This window comes from Rosa rugosa, chromosome 6, assembly GCF_958449725.1.
Source record: "Rosa rugosa chromosome 6, drRosRugo1.1, whole genome shotgun sequence".
In the NCBI taxonomy this organism is placed as follows: Eukaryota; Viridiplantae; Streptophyta; class Magnoliopsida; order Rosales; family Rosaceae; genus Rosa; species Rosa rugosa.
Window position 1 is genome coordinate 28,084,679 of NC_084825.1, and position 17,717 is coordinate 28,102,395.

Below are 17,717 nucleotides of genomic sequence, written 5' to 3' on the forward strand. Positions count from 1 at the left end.
GCTTATTTTGGTTAGCGTGTGAAGAAGCAGTGGGATTATGAGGTGAGTAAATCTCACAATGTGCATTTACGGGCAAGTTACCATATTGTCATGGAGTTATTTGTTCAACTGTGACTATAGTTGGTATTAGTGACATTCCTGAGTGGATGACAATGTATATATATATATTTACGTAAAATATATATGTATTGGTACATTTATTGTGATATGAGCAGTATATGATGTATTGAGTTCATTATCATTTGGAAATAGTAAAATTGTGTATTGAGTTGTGATTATAGAATATCATTTGTTGAGATTGCAAACAATGATTGGAATTGAGTTCATTATTGTTTGAGAATAGTGAAATTGTGTATTGAGTTATGATTATAGAATATCATTTGTTGAGATTGCAAACAATGATTAGAATTGAGTTCATTTTTGTTTGAGAATAGCGAAATTATGTATTGAGTTGTGATTGTAGAATTTCATTTGTTGAGATACCATGGGTCTAGTATGACCATCTTAATTGGGATTTAAGAATATGGTAGCTTATGTAGGAATATCTGCGTAATGATTGGTAAAATCAGTGTAATGATCTTTGTGATGATTTATGTGTGAAGATTGTGGGAATATCTGTGTGATGATCGATGAAATTTGTGTGATGATCACTGTGATGATCGCTATGTAAAAAGAGTTGAATTGTTATTGAGTTAACAACGAGCAAGAGGGTTGCTGTGGTGATTCTCTGTGAAGGAGGTATGATTGTTATTAAGTTAACAACTAAGGGGGTGGTGACTGCGTGTGAAGATTGGAGCTACCTACAGATGTGTGAGTATGAAGTTTGGATGATTTCTATGATTTGAATAGATTGTTTAATGTAGCCGCCTGAACTAAACTATATGCATGGGCTGCTATGAATTGATTTACCTTTGTTTGATTTGTGATTGCCTTGTTTTCTTCTTGGAATTTCTGTTGAGGGTTTGAATGATTTGGAAGGCCATAGTGGTGACGAGCGTTCCTTGTGGGGAGGATAAGAAGGTGATTTCATTGATTTTCACCTTTGATGTCACGTTAATGATAAATGCTTCCGGTGGGGAGGAAAGGAGTGTGATTTTGTAATTCGCTGTAGTGCGTTAAAATGGTTTCAAACATTAGTTGAGGTGGTTTTGGTTTGACTGAAATTGTAATTGGATGTTAGGTTGAAACCAGAGCTTGTGGTTTTTAGTCATGAGTTGACCTATGTAAGCATGATATGGAAGGATATGAAACTGATGGTTGTAGTTGTGAGATATGTTTATCGTTTGTTTAGGTTGAGGTGACTTATGCATGTGTTCTCGCTTTGTGGTTTTGAGTTTACTCATACAAGCTTTCATAAACTTAACGGGTTTGTTGGGTGGCAACCCGGTACACTATTGATGGTGTAGAGGTTAATTCTACAGGTGAGGGAAATCGTGGCTGAAGTTGAGACCTTGTAGCAACTGATCGTGTACGAAGCTATTTTTGTGGTTTTACTGTTGTTAAGACTTCCGCTGTGTTGTAAGTATTTTGGGCTATTCACCATTCAATACATGATTTCCCCTTGTCACAAGGAAACCGGAGCATTAAGGAAACAAAGAGAAAAGATCAAAGGATCGGATCTTGAAGACATTAGGACCAATTAAGTCATTGATCTTGAGTTTAATATGTTTTGATTCCATATCTTTTTTATGCTCTTTGATTGATATGCATATCAGTCAATTTGATTCAAATCTGTTATGCATTAAAGAGGGATTTAAACATGCATATCAATTTGAGATCTTGGTTAGGAAAGTTTCGATTGTACATTCAAAAATTGTTTAAAAACCTTTCTATATTTTTCTTAATTAATTATTAAGAAAAGATTTGATTGAGGGGGAGAGTTTCTCCCCTATAAAAGGTTTCTAAACGAAAGTTAGTGTTGGGGTTTTTAATTGCATAAAATTGCTCTACATTGGTTTATTAGAGTTGTTCATATTGTTTTTCTGAAAAACCCTCTTTATGTGTTTCATGTATTCCATTGCAAAATCATTCATATTTATTCTCAAGATCGTGATTTAAATTGATAGCAAGAAAAGTTGAAGATTGAGTATCTTGAATATTGTACTAGGAATTAGAACAGTTGTAAAACAAGTTAGCATGTGTTGCTAAGTGATAGTGTTGTTAAGAACAACACGACTTGTATTCTGTAAACCCTAGTGATTCATATTGGATTGCATTTTCGTGTTGGCTATGTTAAAAGCCACGCAGTGAAGTTTCCTCAGTGGAGAGGTTTACACTGCGTTAGCAAATCTCCGTGTTATGTATCGCATTTCTTTTAAAATAAATTTCTATACATAACGGGACTTCAAATATTTGTTCCATCAGGTAATTACAATTGGCATCAGAGCGGGTTCTAGAAATTTCTAGTGATCCCAGAAAGATGGAACATTCACGTGATAGGGCTGCTGGCGGATCTATAAACAGTCCTCCATGGTTCGAGGGTGGATGTGAAAAATATACTCAGTGGAAAATCTACATGAAATCATATCTCTATGCTCAAGATGAACATGTGTGGAATATTGTAGAAAATGGTTGGACTATACCTATGGTAAAGGCGAAAGGAGAAAGCTCCTCCACTTCCACTCCCAAACCAAGGAAGGATTGGACTGATGAAGAAGTTCGTGATTTGCAAGCAGATTTCAAGGCTAAGAACAGTATTTTCACAGCCCTATCTGAACGAGAAAAATTGAGAATCAGTCACTGTGACACTGCCAAGCAAGCATGGGATCTTCTACAGACTACGTATGAAGGAAATAAGAAGGTACGTGCACAGAAACTGCAAGCACTGATATTTGAATTCGAAACCATGACTATGGGAGATGATGAAACCGTGGATGATTTTCATGGTAGAATTCTTAAAATCTCTGGTCAGTGTCGTAGTCTGGGAGCACCTTTTGATGAAGATAAGATAGTTAAAAGGATACTCAGGGCCCTGCCAGAAAAATTTCACTCAAAAGTCACTAGCATAGAGGACTCTTTTGACATTGACGAGTACCCACTCGATGAACTCATTGGAAATCTTAAAACCTATGAGATGAGGTTAAAACCTGAGAAGAAAAACAAGGGTGTAGCCTTCAAGGCAATGAAAGGAACAGAAGATGAAGAGGAAACACAAGATCTAGCCCTACTGACAAAGGAATTCAAAAGATTTCTCAAAAGCAAGAACTCTTCTAGGAATTCGACTGTGCCTAGAAAAAATAATTATACCAGCAGTGGTAGTTACAATGACTACAACAACAAGAGTGGAAAAGGGAACTTCAAAGGAAATCACTCAGGAAAACCTAAGTGCTATGAATGTGGTGGCTACGGTCACATCTCTACCGAGTGTGGAAATAGGAAGCATGAAAATAGCAACAACAAGTCTCTACTTTCAACTTGGAGTGATGATGAGTCTCAAGAAATTGAAAACGTAGCACTTGTATCATCGTTTCTACCTGATTCAGATAGTGACGAGTCTTTCTCTGCTGATGATGAAACAAATATCCGCTGCAGACAACTCTACAAAGCTTCAAAGGCAACCTTGCTAAAAAACTTGAGCTTGGAAAAAGAAGTTGATTTTCTGAGAACTGAGAAAGAAAAATTGGAGCAATTATTGGAATCAGCAAATTTACAAAGTGAAGCAGCAGATTTACAAGGTGACCAAGGATTATTGACTTGGAAGACTGAAAGAAATGAGCGTCTCAACAAGATAAAACTGCTGGAACTGGACGTTAAAGGACAACGAGCATTGAACTTGGAACTGTTGGCTAAAAACGAGGCATTGCAAGAAGAGTTAAAATCGACTCAAGAAAGATTCACCAAATTTGATGTCAGCTCCATTGCCATGTCCAAATTACTCGGATCTGGAAAGGCTCCTCATGATACTTGTGGGTTAGGATACACTGGGGAAAATTCCAAATGTACCAAGTTCGTAAGAGCATCAAGACCAACTGTAGAAAAGGAAGAAATCTCCACTGATGATTCTGTCAAAAATGTGAAGGAAGGACAACCAAATCAAAACCTTCAAGTAAATCGTGACCAAGAGTCTCACACTGGTCAGAACAGGTACGCAAACCCTAGACCTTTTATCCCTACATGTCATCACTGTGGTAAGATAGGCCATATCAGACCTAGGTGTAATGGAAGATTTTCAAACTCACAGCACTCTCAAGAAAAATACACTGTTGAATCTCTAAGTTTTGAACTTAAAGAACAAAAAGAGCTCATCAACAAATTAACAGAAATTGTTTCGAAGAAAAACCTTCCAACTGACAAAAGAAAAGTTGTCTGGACCAAGAAAAATGAAAGTAAATGTCTTCAGTCTTATATTGATAAAACTGATCATACTTGTCTCTTTGCTTGTGCAAACAAAACTCGACAAAGATCTCACATTGAGGCATCTTGTTTAGTAGCCCTGACTGCATTAGCTGACAAAAGACGAGATTTCTGGTATGTTGACAGTGGCTGCTCTAGACACATGACTGGAGACAAAACCTGGTTTACTTCTTTTGAAGATGAGAACACAACAGGATCAGTCACATTTGGAGATGGAAGAAAAGCAAATATCCTAGTGCAAGGTACAGTGAACACCCCAGGTATACCTAATCTCAAAAATGTGCTATTTGTTGAAGGCTTAACTGCAAATCTGATTAGCGTAAGCCATTTGGCTGACGACTATGAAGATGTATGGTTTAACAAACAGAGATGTTTAGTCTTAAATCAGAAAGGAGAAGGTATCATGGGAGGTAAGAGATCTGTTGATAACTGTTAACATATTCAAGCTAATGAATCTTCCAGCTTGCAGCCCTGTTTGTCTGTAAAAACTACAGAGGAAACCTTTGAACTCTGGCACAAAAAGATGGGACATGTAAACTATCAAGACTTGCTAAAATTATCCTCCAAGCAATGTGTCCGAGGCTTACCAAATTTAAAGGGCAAAACTGACAAGATATGTGGAGACTGCAAAATTGGAAAGCAAACCAAGGCTCCTCACAGGATGGTGAATTCTGCAACAACCACAACAGTCTTGGAACTTTTACACATGGATCTCATGGGACCAGCTCAATCTGAAAGCATTGGAGGTAAGAGCTACATGCTAGTAGTTGTAGATGATTTCTCAAGATACACCTGGGTAAATTTCTTAAAAGATAAGACGGAAACGTTTGAATCTTTTAAAAACTTGAGTCAAAAATTGATCATTGAAAAGAAGTCATCAAATACTAGCATAGTGAGGGTAAGATCGGATAATGGTACTGAATTTAAAAATGCCTCTTTCTCTAACTATTTTCATGAGCTTGGTGTGTCTCATGAGTTCTCAGCTCCAATCACTCCACAGCAAAATGGCATTGTGGAAAGGAAAAATAGGGTATTGCTGGACATGGCTCGAGTAATGTTGCATGCTGCAGGTTTAAGCACAAACTTTTGGGCTGAGGCTATCAATACTGCTTGTTATACTATAAACAGAGTATTTTTCAGACCAGGTACTGATCAAACAGCTTATGAGCTGTGGAAAGGTAAAAAACCAAATGTTGGATACTTTCATATTATTGGCAGCCCTTGCTACATTTTACGTGATAGAGAGCATCTTGGAAAATTTGATGCTAGAAGTGACGATGGTGTATTCTTGGGATATTCTCTAAACAGTAGAGCTTATAGGGTTTACAATAAAAGAACCCGCGTTGTTATGGAATCCATTAATGTTTCTATTGATGATCAATGTGTAAAACAGGAAGAATCATATGCAGATCCATCACCCTCCTCTATCACACCACCAGAAATTGCAGAAGCCTCAACTGATGAAGAGGAAGAGGAGATCCCCGACAACATTTTTGAACCAGCTCCCATCCAAAGGAAAGGATTCAAACAAGTTCAAAAGGACCACTCCTCTCAAGATATCATCGGAAATCTGAAAGATGGATTGACAACAAGGAGAAAAGCTACAGCTCAGGTAAGTAATTCTGAGGTAAGTGAAAGAAATGTATTGCTATGCTTTATTACTGAAAATCTGCTAAGCATGAACATTATATCTCATTTTGGTTTTGTGTCTATTGTTGAACCAAAAAATATTAAGGCAGCTTTATTGGATGATAACTGGATTAGTGCCATGCAGGATGAGCTAAATCAATTTACTAGGAATGATGTGTGGTACTTGGTACCTCGACCTAGTAAATGCAATGTTATAGGAACTAAGTGGATTTTCAGAAACAAAAGTGATGAAAGAGGGAATGTGGTTAGAAACAAAGCTCGACTAGTAGCTCAAGGATACTCTCAGATTGAAGGTCTTGACTTTGACGAGACATTTGCTCCTGTGGCTAGATTAGAATCAGTTAGATTACTCCTTTCCATAGCTTGTCATCTTAGGTTCAAATTGTTTCAAATGGATGTCAAAACTGCTTTTCTAAATGGGAACCTTCAGGAAGAAGTTTATGTGGAACAACCACCAGGTTTCCAAGATCCACATAACTTAGATCATGTCTACCGTCTCAAGAAGGCTCTGTATGGGCTAAAGCAGGCTCTCCGAGCCTGGTATGAGAGGCTCTCCACTCATCTTGTGGGAAAAGGGTATGCTAGAGGGTCTATTGATAAAACATTGTTTGTAAAACGAACCAAAAATGATATTATCATTGCCCAAGTGTATGTTGATGACATTGTTTTTGGTTCCACTTCTAGATATCTTGTCAAAGAGTTCCAATCTATCATGGAAAGTGAGTTTGAAATGAGTATGTGTGGTGAACTAACTTTCTTTCTTGGACTGCAAGTAACGCAGATGGACACTGGTTTATTTCTCTCTCAAACAAAATACGCTGAAAATCTAATCAAGAAATTTGGTCTTGAATCTAAGAAGACAGTGAGCAATCCCATGAGTACCACTATTAAGCTGAGCGAAGACCAGGATGGGAAATCAGTTGATCACACACTATATCGCAGTATGATAGGTAGTTTACTCTATCTCACTGCCAGCAGACCTGACATATCTTACAGTGTAGGAGTGTGCGCACGCTTTCAAGCTAATCCTAAAGAATCACACTTAGAAGTTGTCAAGAGAATCATTCGCTATATATCAGGTACAGTTAACTGTGGGATTTTCTATACCTTTGATACTAACGTGGAAATTGCAGGATATTCTGATGCTGACTGGGGTGGAAACTTAAAGGATAGAAAAAGTACTTCAGGGGGATGTTTCTTCATTGGCAACAATCTGGTTGCCTGGCATAGCAAGAAACAAAATTGCATCTCTCTCTACTGCAGAAGCTGAGTATGTTGCAGCTGGGAGTTGTTGCACGCAAATGCTTTGGATGAAACAAATGCTTCATGATTATGGCATTCCTCAAGGTACGTTATCTATCTTTTGTGACAACACTAGTGCTATCAACATCACCAAGAATCCTGTTCAACACTCTAGAACAAAGCACATTGATCTTCGATATCATTTTATTAGGGATTTGGTTGAACAAAACATACTTGAGTTAAGCTTTGTGCCCACTGAAAATCAACTTGCTGATTTATTCACTAAGCCTCTTGACACTGCTAGGTTTGAGATGTTGAGAAATGCCCTAGGGATATGTTCTAAGCATTAAGGCACAAGAATGACTGTCCACTATTGATTGAGAAAATTGTGATCCTAGTATCCTTTGACCACAGTCACTAGTGAAATGTACATATTTCCAGCTATGTCTCCTTTGTTGCCATGCCTTATTCTGGACAAATAAAATTGTGTACTCATGTTTAGCTCCTGTATCCCGTAACCCTCCTATGCACTTTCACTTATAGCCTATGTGGTGGCATGCTGTGTGTTTCCTGTCACAAGAGATTCGGTGAAGTAGAAGAACTACTTAAAATGCTGAAATGATTCATTCCCTCTTCTCAAAGTAATCAGGTCCTAGTTGTGGTGAACTTTCTAGGGTTTGTAAGAAACGAGAATGGATAACTATATCTCATCTCTCCGAGTAATCAGGCCTTAGTTGTGGTGAACTTTCTAAGGTTTGCAAGAAACGAGTTGGTGAGTGATCTTTGCACGTAAAATAAAATATTGCTGACAACAACTCGAGACTCTCTCCATGGAGCATCCTTGTTATGTTTAGTACCCTAAGAACATCTGTTCTGGGAGTTGCTGAGAAGATTCTTGTTACATGAGTTCGAATTGTCACAACATAAAAAAAAAAAAAAAAAAAAAGGTCAATGACTCAAATTAAATCCGTGCTTGGGAACAATGTTTCCTACTTCTTTTCAGGGGATATCATGAGCTTGGGGTACATGGTCAGTTCACCTACTTCACTCCTTCTCTCTGTCACTAAACTTATTTCTAAGCCCCACATACTGGTTATACTCACTTTTATCACAACGTTACTTCCTAAGGTCTGACTATGAGTACCAATTATCTTTGTTGATAGAATACATCATGCTTCGTACTCTGAACTATGTTACTTTCACTATGTGATTTATGCTCTCTGTGATTGAACTATGCTATATTTTCTCTCTTCAATATGACAAATACATTCATTGCCTTGATACTTGGAAAAGGAAACAATCATGTGATATCATTGCTGATTATGGGAATATTTTCGTCTCTTCGCTTCCTTTCCTTGCTTAAAATACATCTGGTTGCACTTAAAATTCCTTATTGATTAAACCTAAGTTGAGGGGGAGAAGTAAGTTGCATGCGTGTTTCTCGAAAAACTAATTGTCATAATTCCTCTCCCCATTTGAGACGCTATCCCAACCGGTGCAACCTTTGGTTTTCTAACCCTACTGGTTCAATATATATAGCCTCTCTTGTCTCCCTCGGATTTTACTCTTGGTTGTCTCTGTGTGCAGGTTCTTTCACATCCTCTTCTCTAACCATGGTTCGCACAAAGCAAACAACTCGACTTGGTGGACATCGCCGCCTGCCTCCTCCAGAGGAAGGCCGTCAGGCCGCTGCCCGAGCCGGTATTCTCCATCCCGGCATGCAACGTGAACGCAGTCGGAGCCCCCTTCTTCGCCTCTCCTCTTCTGGTGCCTCTTCTGCTATTCCTCCTCCTCCTGTCTCTCTGGATAGTCTCCGTGACCAGATCTTGGTGGCTGACTGGCGAATTGCTTGCCTTACTACGGACATGGACGACATGCATTCCCTTCTAGTTCGTACTCGACATGCTCTGACCACACTCACACAGGAGATCCGGAACATGCAGCGTCACCCTCCCGGGTTTGACGCTCCCCGTCCTTCCAACGTCAGGCCGGAACCTCTTACACCGGAGGAGAGCTCCGCTTCCATGGATGACGAGGAGTTTCTGGACAACGTCACCAAGCTTTGTGAGGAATTTGATGTGCCTTCCCATTCAAAGGGGGAGAAGTAACTTTTTTTTAATTTTTCTGCTTTTTATGATCTCTGCAGTTTAATTTCTATCAAACAATATTTATTTTTGCTTGTTGGGTTGTAAGTGCATAAGCACAGATATTTTTGGATGCTTTTTATTATTAAGTAACTTTATCTTGGCAACTTGGACAGGAAAAGGATGGAAACTGATTCCTTTTTCCAAGTAGCATTTTTTTGTTCACATTATATGTATGTCTGTTTAAATTCTAACATGCAGGAACATCAAGAAGAAAAATTGTCATGTGTTGAATGGGATTGCCCAAAGGGGGAGATTGTAAGTATTTTGGGCTATTCACCATTCAATACATGATTTCCCCTTGTCACAAGGAAACCGGAGCATTAAGGAAACAAAGAGAAAAGATCAAAGGATCGGATCTTGAAGACATTAGGACCAATTAAGTCATTGATCTTGAGTTTAATATGTTTTGATTCCATATCTTTTTTATGCTCTTTGATTGATATGCATATCAGTCAATTTGATTCAAATCTGTTATGCATTAAAGAGGGATTTAAACATGCATATCAATTTGAGATCTTGGTTAAGAAAGTTTCGATTGTACATTCAAAAATTGTTTTAAAACCTTTCTATATTTTTCTTAATTAATTATTAAGAAAAGATTTGATTGAGGGGGAGAGTTTCTCCCCTATAAAAGGTTTCTAAACGAAAGTTAGTGTTGGGGTTTTTAATTGCATAAAATTGCTCTACATTGGTTTATTAGAGTTGTTCATATTGTTTTTCTGAAAAACCCTCTTTATGTGTTTCATGTATTCCATTGCAAAATCATTCATATTTATTCTCAAGATCGTGATTTAAATTGATAGCAAGAAAAGTTGAAGATTGAGTATCTTGAATATTGTACTAGGAATTAGAACAGTTGTAAAACAAGTTAGCATGTGTTGCTAAGTGATAGTGTTGTTAAGAACAACACGACTTGTATTCTGTAAACCCTAGTGATTCATATTGGATTGCATTTTCGTGTTGGCTACGTTAAAAGCCACGCAGTGAAGTTTCCTCAGTGGAGAGGTTTACACTGCGTTAGCAAATCTCTGTGTTATGTATCGCATTTCTTTTAAAATAAATTTCTATACATAACGGTACTTCAAATATTTGTTCCATCAGGTAATTACATGTGTAGTAAGCTCTGAGGAGTGGTTACTTATTATTTTGTTAACGCAATTTAATTTGTAAACTTTGTGTAATGTAATATGTGACTCTAAAGAACGAGTTTGTATTTACATTGAGGGTTCGGGACATCGTTGGTTGCCTTGTTTAAAAAAAAAATATTAGTGGTATTTTGTATTGATGTCTGAACCATCATGTCCGGAATTCTTGTGTTGATTGAAATTGTATTATTAATTATGATTGAAATTCGGGGCGTGACAACCTATTTGATCAATTATTTATCCACACAAGTTTTGTCTAGTAAACCACCCTATGAATTGCTTTTTTTTTTTATAAAGTGTATATGTAGGTGTAAGTTTTGCTCTATGATCCGTCCACATATACACAATTACATGTTTTTTGTTGTCTTTATTATGCCACTAATCTTACATGCACCTCCCCACAAATTTGATCATAGAGCATGAAAGTGTATTTTTTGGTCATCCTTTTGGACAGAAAGCTTATCATTTATATGATTTAATCACTCACAAATTCTTTTCTAGTAGAGATGTTGTTTTCCATGAAGATACTTTTTCATTTCAAACAGATAATCAAAGCCCTTCATCAAAAGGCACAGTCCTACCATTACCCCTACACGAAGATCCAAGTTCAGATTCCTCTTCACCAACCACAGTACCATCTTCTTAGCAAAACAATCATCCTTTACTCATATCATCGCCACCAAGGATTGAAAGCTATTTTTCGATCATGTTTACAAGCCCTCATTCTGCATTACCCACAAAAAGGATTGCAACAACAGAAACAATCCCAACATCAAACTGGATTGCAGTACCAACTCCTATCCTACCATCTTCGTTACCACTACCACTAGAACCAACTGACCATTCCAAGCGAGTTCGCCAACAATCTGCTATTCTTAAAGATTTCCATTTTTACCAGACTTCTTTTAATCTAATGTCTTCATTGGGTTCTGCTTCTGCAAAAGTGAAAGCACTTATTACCCAGTTTCTGATTTCTTAACTATCATTAACTATCTTCCACTCACCACTCTTTTGTAGCAATTATTTCTCAAAATATAAAGTCCACTTCTTTTGCCCAAGCTGAGACATATCCTAAATAGCGTGAGGCGATGAACATAGAGATATAGGCCCCTGGGCAAAATAAAACTTGGACACTAACATTTTGCTTGCTGGAAATTAAGAAAGCTATTGGTTGCAAATGGGTTTGCAAAATCAAATACAACTCTTATGGTTCAATTGTGCGCTATAAGGCATGCCATGTGGCGAAAGGTTATACAAAAAGAAGGCTTGGACTAAAAAGAGACTTTTTCCCCTACAGCAAAATTAGTCACTTTGAAGTGTTTACTTGCCATTGCAGCTGTGCGTCATTGGTCTTTTTATCAACTTGATGTTCAAAATGCATTCCTCCATGGTGATTTGGATGAAGAAATACACTTTTACATGCTCCCACCTCCTGGCTTTAGTTGACAGGGGGAGAATTTGCTGTGTTGACTAAATAAATCATTATATGCCTTAAAACAGGCATCCAGGATTTGGTTTGAGAAATTTACTATTGCCCTTCAACAAGCAGGTTTCAAACAATCTTTAGCAGATTATTCATTATTTACTAGGTCCACTAACTTCTCATTTACTACCATTTTGATTTATGTGGATGACATTGTAATTACATGAAATAATCCTGAAGTTATCCAGTCTGAAAGATTTTCTTCACCAACGCTTTCACATTAAGGATCTTGGCAATTTCAAATATTTTTTTAGCATAGAAGTGGCACGTTTCGAGAGAGGAATTTTTATCTTTCAAAGAAAGTATGCCTTGGATGTGGTTGATGATGTTGGACTTCTTGGAGTAGGTCGTGCTGTGTTTCCTATGGAGCAATACTTGAAAACTTTATGCCACTAATGGAGAATTGCTATCCCTCGCGTAACCGAAGGTTAGTAGGACGATGCCGCATTTATCTTACACGGCATGACATTATATTCTCTGTCCATATATTAAGTCGTTTCAAGCACCAACCAAGAAAGCCACATTTAAAAACTGCACTTCGGGTCCTACATTATTTGAAGGAACTCCAGGACACTGACTCTTATTTTTACTGGATAATCATCTTGAATTAGAGACATATTGTGATTCAGATTGGGCTAGCCGTCAAAACACAAAAAGGTTAGTCACTTGGTATAGCACATTTTTAGGGAATTTCTTACTTTCTTAGAAGACAAAGAAGCAAGATACCGTTGCATGATTAACTGCAGAAACAGAATATCAGTCAAAGGCAGATGCTAGTTGTGAGCTTGTTTGGCTACAATATATCTTGAGAGATCTTGGCATTGATTATTCAAGCCCAGCAAGATTGTATTGTGACAATCAATTAGTGTTATCCATTACAGCAAATCCAGTATTTCATGAGAGAAGCAAGTATATTGACTTAGATTACCATATGGTGTGACAATACATAAAATCAAGGAAGATCCATATAACAGTTGCAGATTTCTCCACCAAACCTCTTGTGAATTTATTGTTGGCAAGTTGGGAGTTCACAATAATCACTCTCCACTTGAGAGGGAGTGGTGAGACATAAAATGGAACAAATCATTATCAGTATATTGTTTCTATCTCTAGAATAGAATTGTCTAGAGTAGAATATTCTTTTCTTGGAAAACAATTCATTGTTCATATATAATTGTATTCTCATAATGTAATTAAATCGTCAATACAATAATATCTTTCATACCAAATTTAATAAGGGGGGTGTATTGTATTTGGATTTGTGTGGAGTGTTTTTAAATGATAGACTTTTTCAAAAGTCCATGGACTCTATAAAAAGTTAATAGACTTTTATTGATTTCTTAAAACCATTGACTTTTAGCACAGATATTTTACTGATTTGTAAAAATCTACAGACTTTATATGAATGACTTCTATAGATTTCACAATACTTATAAAAAAGAAAAACCAAGCTAGTTTATTAGTCAGATTTTTCCTTTTCTTTAAACCTGCATACAAAAGGAACCAAAAAGAAACAATGATAACTCTCCCCCATGGAACCCTAGCAGCGCCGACTGGCAGAGCATGAAGACGGCGGTCCTTGTCGCCCTCGTATAGCGCGCCAGATTCGCTCCGGCGTCAGCTTTCTCCATACGGTCCTTTTATGGTCGGTCTTGGCTCTGATTCTGATCGGACATATCCGATTTCTTACTGCAGATCCGATTCTGAGGGAGAAGGATGATGAGTGTCTGACCTCTTAGAATGATGATGGTGGGACGACATATGCTTCGGTGTGGCATCCCGACAATTTGGCCCGACGACAGAGTGTTGATGTTGGTGGAATCGATATGTATATCCCTGGTTTTGATGCCTCGACTGCCGAGCTTGGGTTGCGACTGTCAGGTCGTGGTGGCAATGACGACCTAGTTTGGATGGAAACCTGGCTGAGGAAGAAAGCAGTGTGGAAGATCGTCGGCGTTGCAGGAGGAACCTGGCTTAGGATGGCGGTTGAGATGAGTGGCGGCGCTAGACTAGGTGCCGAGGATGATTTCAAGGTGTTAAAAGGTTGGGTGCCCAGAGCATCTGGGCAGCCCAATTTCTATAGAAGGTCAAATGGTGTATTTTATGCCTGGGATATATTATCACATTTGGGCTCTCTTGTAATGCACCTGGCTGCAATGATTATGGAATTGTTGGAGAGAAACGTTGGACAACCAAAGAGGAAGAGCGGCCGTATTGTGGGTAATTTGAATGAGTTGCCTTATGGTACGGCAGGGACGAGCAAGACTGCGAAAAGTGATACTGACTTAGATGCGAAGACTACAACCAAGAGCCGAGAGACCAACCTGATGCCGAGGTTGTTGGCTACTGCAGAGGTTGAAGATGGTGTTGGTTCCAACCCTAAAGGGGAGGGACTAGCGCCTCTTTAAGTTCTCTAAGCTTTTAGACATTATGGACTCAAGCCTTTGAAGTAGGGGTAATTTCTATAGGCTTTTCTAAGACGTTTCTAGTTGATATTTGTACCACAATTGCGTGATTGGCAGATTAGACTAGATGAATTTTTCTTCCTTAGAGAGCGAGACTACTCTTGCTTAGTTTAGGCTTGCTATTCAGCGAGCGTCCCTTTAGATTTTAATGAGTTTAGAGTGGCTTAGATAGGTTATCCGGTTTGTCCCGGGTTTTCTTATGTAAGTTCTGTTAGACTCTGGCCTGTTTTCATGGCTTTGATATCTAATTACATCAAATCCTATTCAAAAAAAAAAAATACAAAGGAACCAACTCAGACAATTGGGTGCAGAGACAAAAATAACAAATTTTGATACATTGTTCATATTGATTATTACCTAGCCAACTTCTCTTTGATTAATTTTTCTTTGTTTCATAATTCATTCAATTACATTTTGATCCACACTTGTTTGTTTCTTATAGCATGCCATACAATATGATTATAAACAGTACTCATAAATTGCACAAATCAGACTCTCTCATAACCCCAAAACTTGATCACGATCTGTTTCCATGGGAGGTAATTATAATTCCCTTGAATATATAACCCTATCAATCTCGTTTGTAACAACTGCATTCCAATTTAAAGGAATTTGAAGGGGAAAATAAAAAGAATCTGAATCCTGAAGAAATTGAGGTCCATAAGATGACAAAACTGAAAAACAGTCAACTTCTTCCCCTTCACAGTCCCATTCTTTTATTTCTCTACATCCAAGGATCCAGACAACTGTCATCACGGCAATTTGCCCAACCAACATGAATCAAAACTCCAGAACATTATTCCTATATATATATATATATATATATATATATATATATATATATATATATATATATATATATATATATATATCTCAACTGACTACAAACTTAGCTGAATTAGCTCTCTGAAGATTCAGTGATCCTATTTACTCAACCTACTACTCTGTAATCCCAAAGTAAATTTTCTAACATTAATAAAGCGCTGCTTAACATACACATAATATTCTCAAAGCATAAAAAAGAACACTAAATTTTAGAAAAAGAAAATAAATTACCTGACATAATTTTATCAGCCATTGCCGGCTTTAGTGGTGGCCAACATTGGCTTCAAATTGAAGGGTTAAAGCAAAATTTTAATGAAAATTAATAACTCTGTATAGAATCACCCAAAGCTTGAACCAAATTGCACCTCTGACATTACAATCATTTTAAGAAAGTTGACATGAGATTGTCAACATAAGTCCTTTCTTAATGCAAGGTAAAATCACACACACTAATTTACGTATAGAAAAGAAGGTCTGGCATGAAGGAAAAAAACAAAAACACCCACCGTTTGGCTTATCTACCCGAACTTAAGAGCCACAAGGGCAAAGCAGTAGCAAAAAAAAGAGAACCATGCCATATAGGACGGCAACAAATACAAAAGAAACAGAAAACCTAGAGAGAAAAACAAATAAGAAGAAGAAACATACGCAGCAAACAATTAGGACGACAATAGCAATAACCGCAATAGTGTAAAATGCAGGACTATGATCGAACCGTAAAAGCATTAGACATATACGTATAGACGACAAATTTGGCTTTTAGGGTTTTACGAGTTGATGATAATATTTGGGTTACTAGGGTTCCAAGCATCACAATTGAAAAAAAAAAAATCAAATTCAACAACAACAATGAACATGTTAGGTATTAGAGGTTGATATCACAAAATATTAGAGAAAAGAAAAAAGAAATCATGAAAGAGAGATGATGGAGGACCAACCTTTTCATGCGTAGATAGAAGAAGTTTGACAGACTTTTCCACACTCAAAATCTTTGCTCTGGTGGCTAGAAAAATATTGGAATTTGGTATTTATACTGAACACTACAAAGTCCATGATTTTCCATGATTTTCGATCTAATTCCGTATGTATGAATGATATTTTGAATACCCCTAAACTTCTATTCATTTTTAAAAGTCCTAATTGAATACCCCTAGACTTTGGTGGAATTCATAAAGATTTTTTAAAATCCTAATTGAATACACCCAGACTTTTATGGACTGTTAAAAGTCTTTATTAAATACACTCAGATTTTTAAATTCCATGGATTTATTTAAAAGTAATAGTAATTCGATATACAATACACCCCCCTAAGTTTCATAATTATCAGTATTATAAACCTATTGAATACACAGTGGCAATTAGGTAATTATCAGCAACTTTCATGTTTATTCTGACATGTCAATTAGCTAAATGGTCTTCATGGTGAAAATTTGAATTGTCATGCATGGTCTCTGTTACCTGTAATCTTTACCTTGTTGGTGAGTGACCTATTTACCTTTATTTTTTTTACCCTCATCACCTCTTGTCTTCTTCCTCTACACTCTCTTGATATCTTCCTCCTAAACTTTTTACCTTATTCTTCTACCCCATCAAAACACCTCACTCTCCATGAACGTCATCTGCTGCCTTCAGAAACCCATTTGGGTTCTTCGTTCATGGTTTCTAGGTTTGTAAGTTAATTATAGAGAGCAATTAAGTAATGATTAAATGGTCCATCTACAAATCATGATCCAAAGATCAACCTTGCTATGGGAGTTAGTAACAGAAGCCAATGATAGAGACTTACCTTTCAGTGTTATCCTTCTGATTAATTTGCTGACTCATAGCCGTAACCCCCACCGTCTTGCTCTTCAATTTCCCACCCATCATCGCTTTTTCTCTGGTATCTATATGCAACTTCATTGGAACCCCACCCTTCCACCTCAAATCCTATCTCAGAGACTTGACTGCCTCTAAATTGAGTTCGAAAAAGAATGAAAATTTACCAAGTGAATGTCCCTTACGAGTGGGCACGCCTTCGCCTAATCAGCAGTTATCTTCTCCATGCACAACATCAAAGATTCAATCCCGGCTTCCCTGTCGAAACCCTAACCTGCATGGCAACTTCCATTGCCTGCATCGATAACTCCCTCAATTGCGAGAAGAAACGCAATCGTAGCCTTCGATTGAGACTGCCTTAGTGGTCGAATTCGAAGACGAGCTAAATTTGCATATATCTGAATTGAGTTGTAGAGAGGTAATAACAATGGCAGTGAGGGTTTGGGTAAAGGACAAGTGAATGTGGCCAAGGCAGAGTGGTGTGATTCCTGAGATTCTGGGCTCTAGGTTAATACGAGGCTTTAATCTATGATGGTATGGAAAGAGAATAAATCAGGCTCTAGGAAAAAGGAAAAAGAGAGAGTGAGAG

The 17,717-nt window shown here is 37.5% G+C and overlaps 1 protein-coding gene across 1 annotated transcript; it reads left to right on the forward strand.

Moving 5' to 3' along the window:
- Positions 1-2,419: 2,419 nt before the first annotated feature.
- LOC133716522 (uncharacterized) lies at positions 2,420-9,353 on the forward strand. The gene is made up of 3 exons (XM_062143224.1): positions 2,420-4,763; positions 4,848-7,181; positions 8,833-9,353. The coding sequence occupies exons 1-3, from the start codon at positions 2,420-2,422 to the stop codon at positions 9,351-9,353; spliced, it is 5,199 nt and encodes a 1,732-aa protein (XP_061999208.1).
- Positions 9,354-17,717: the final 8,364 nt, after the last annotated feature.

Excerpts from the sequence above, each read along its gene's own strand:
- LOC133716522 (XM_062143224.1), top strand. The coding sequence starts at position 2,420 with ATGGAACATTCACGTGATAGGGCTGCTGGCGGATCTATAAACAGTCCT. Across the intron at positions 4,764-4,847 it reads AGGAGAAGGTATCATGGGAG|AGGAAACCTTTGAACTCTGG; the intron begins GTAAGAGATCTG and ends TAAAAACTACAG. Across the intron at positions 7,182-8,832 it reads AAACTTAAAGGATAGAAAAA|GTTCTTTCACATCCTCTTCT; the intron begins GTACTTCAGGGG and ends CTCTGTGTGCAG.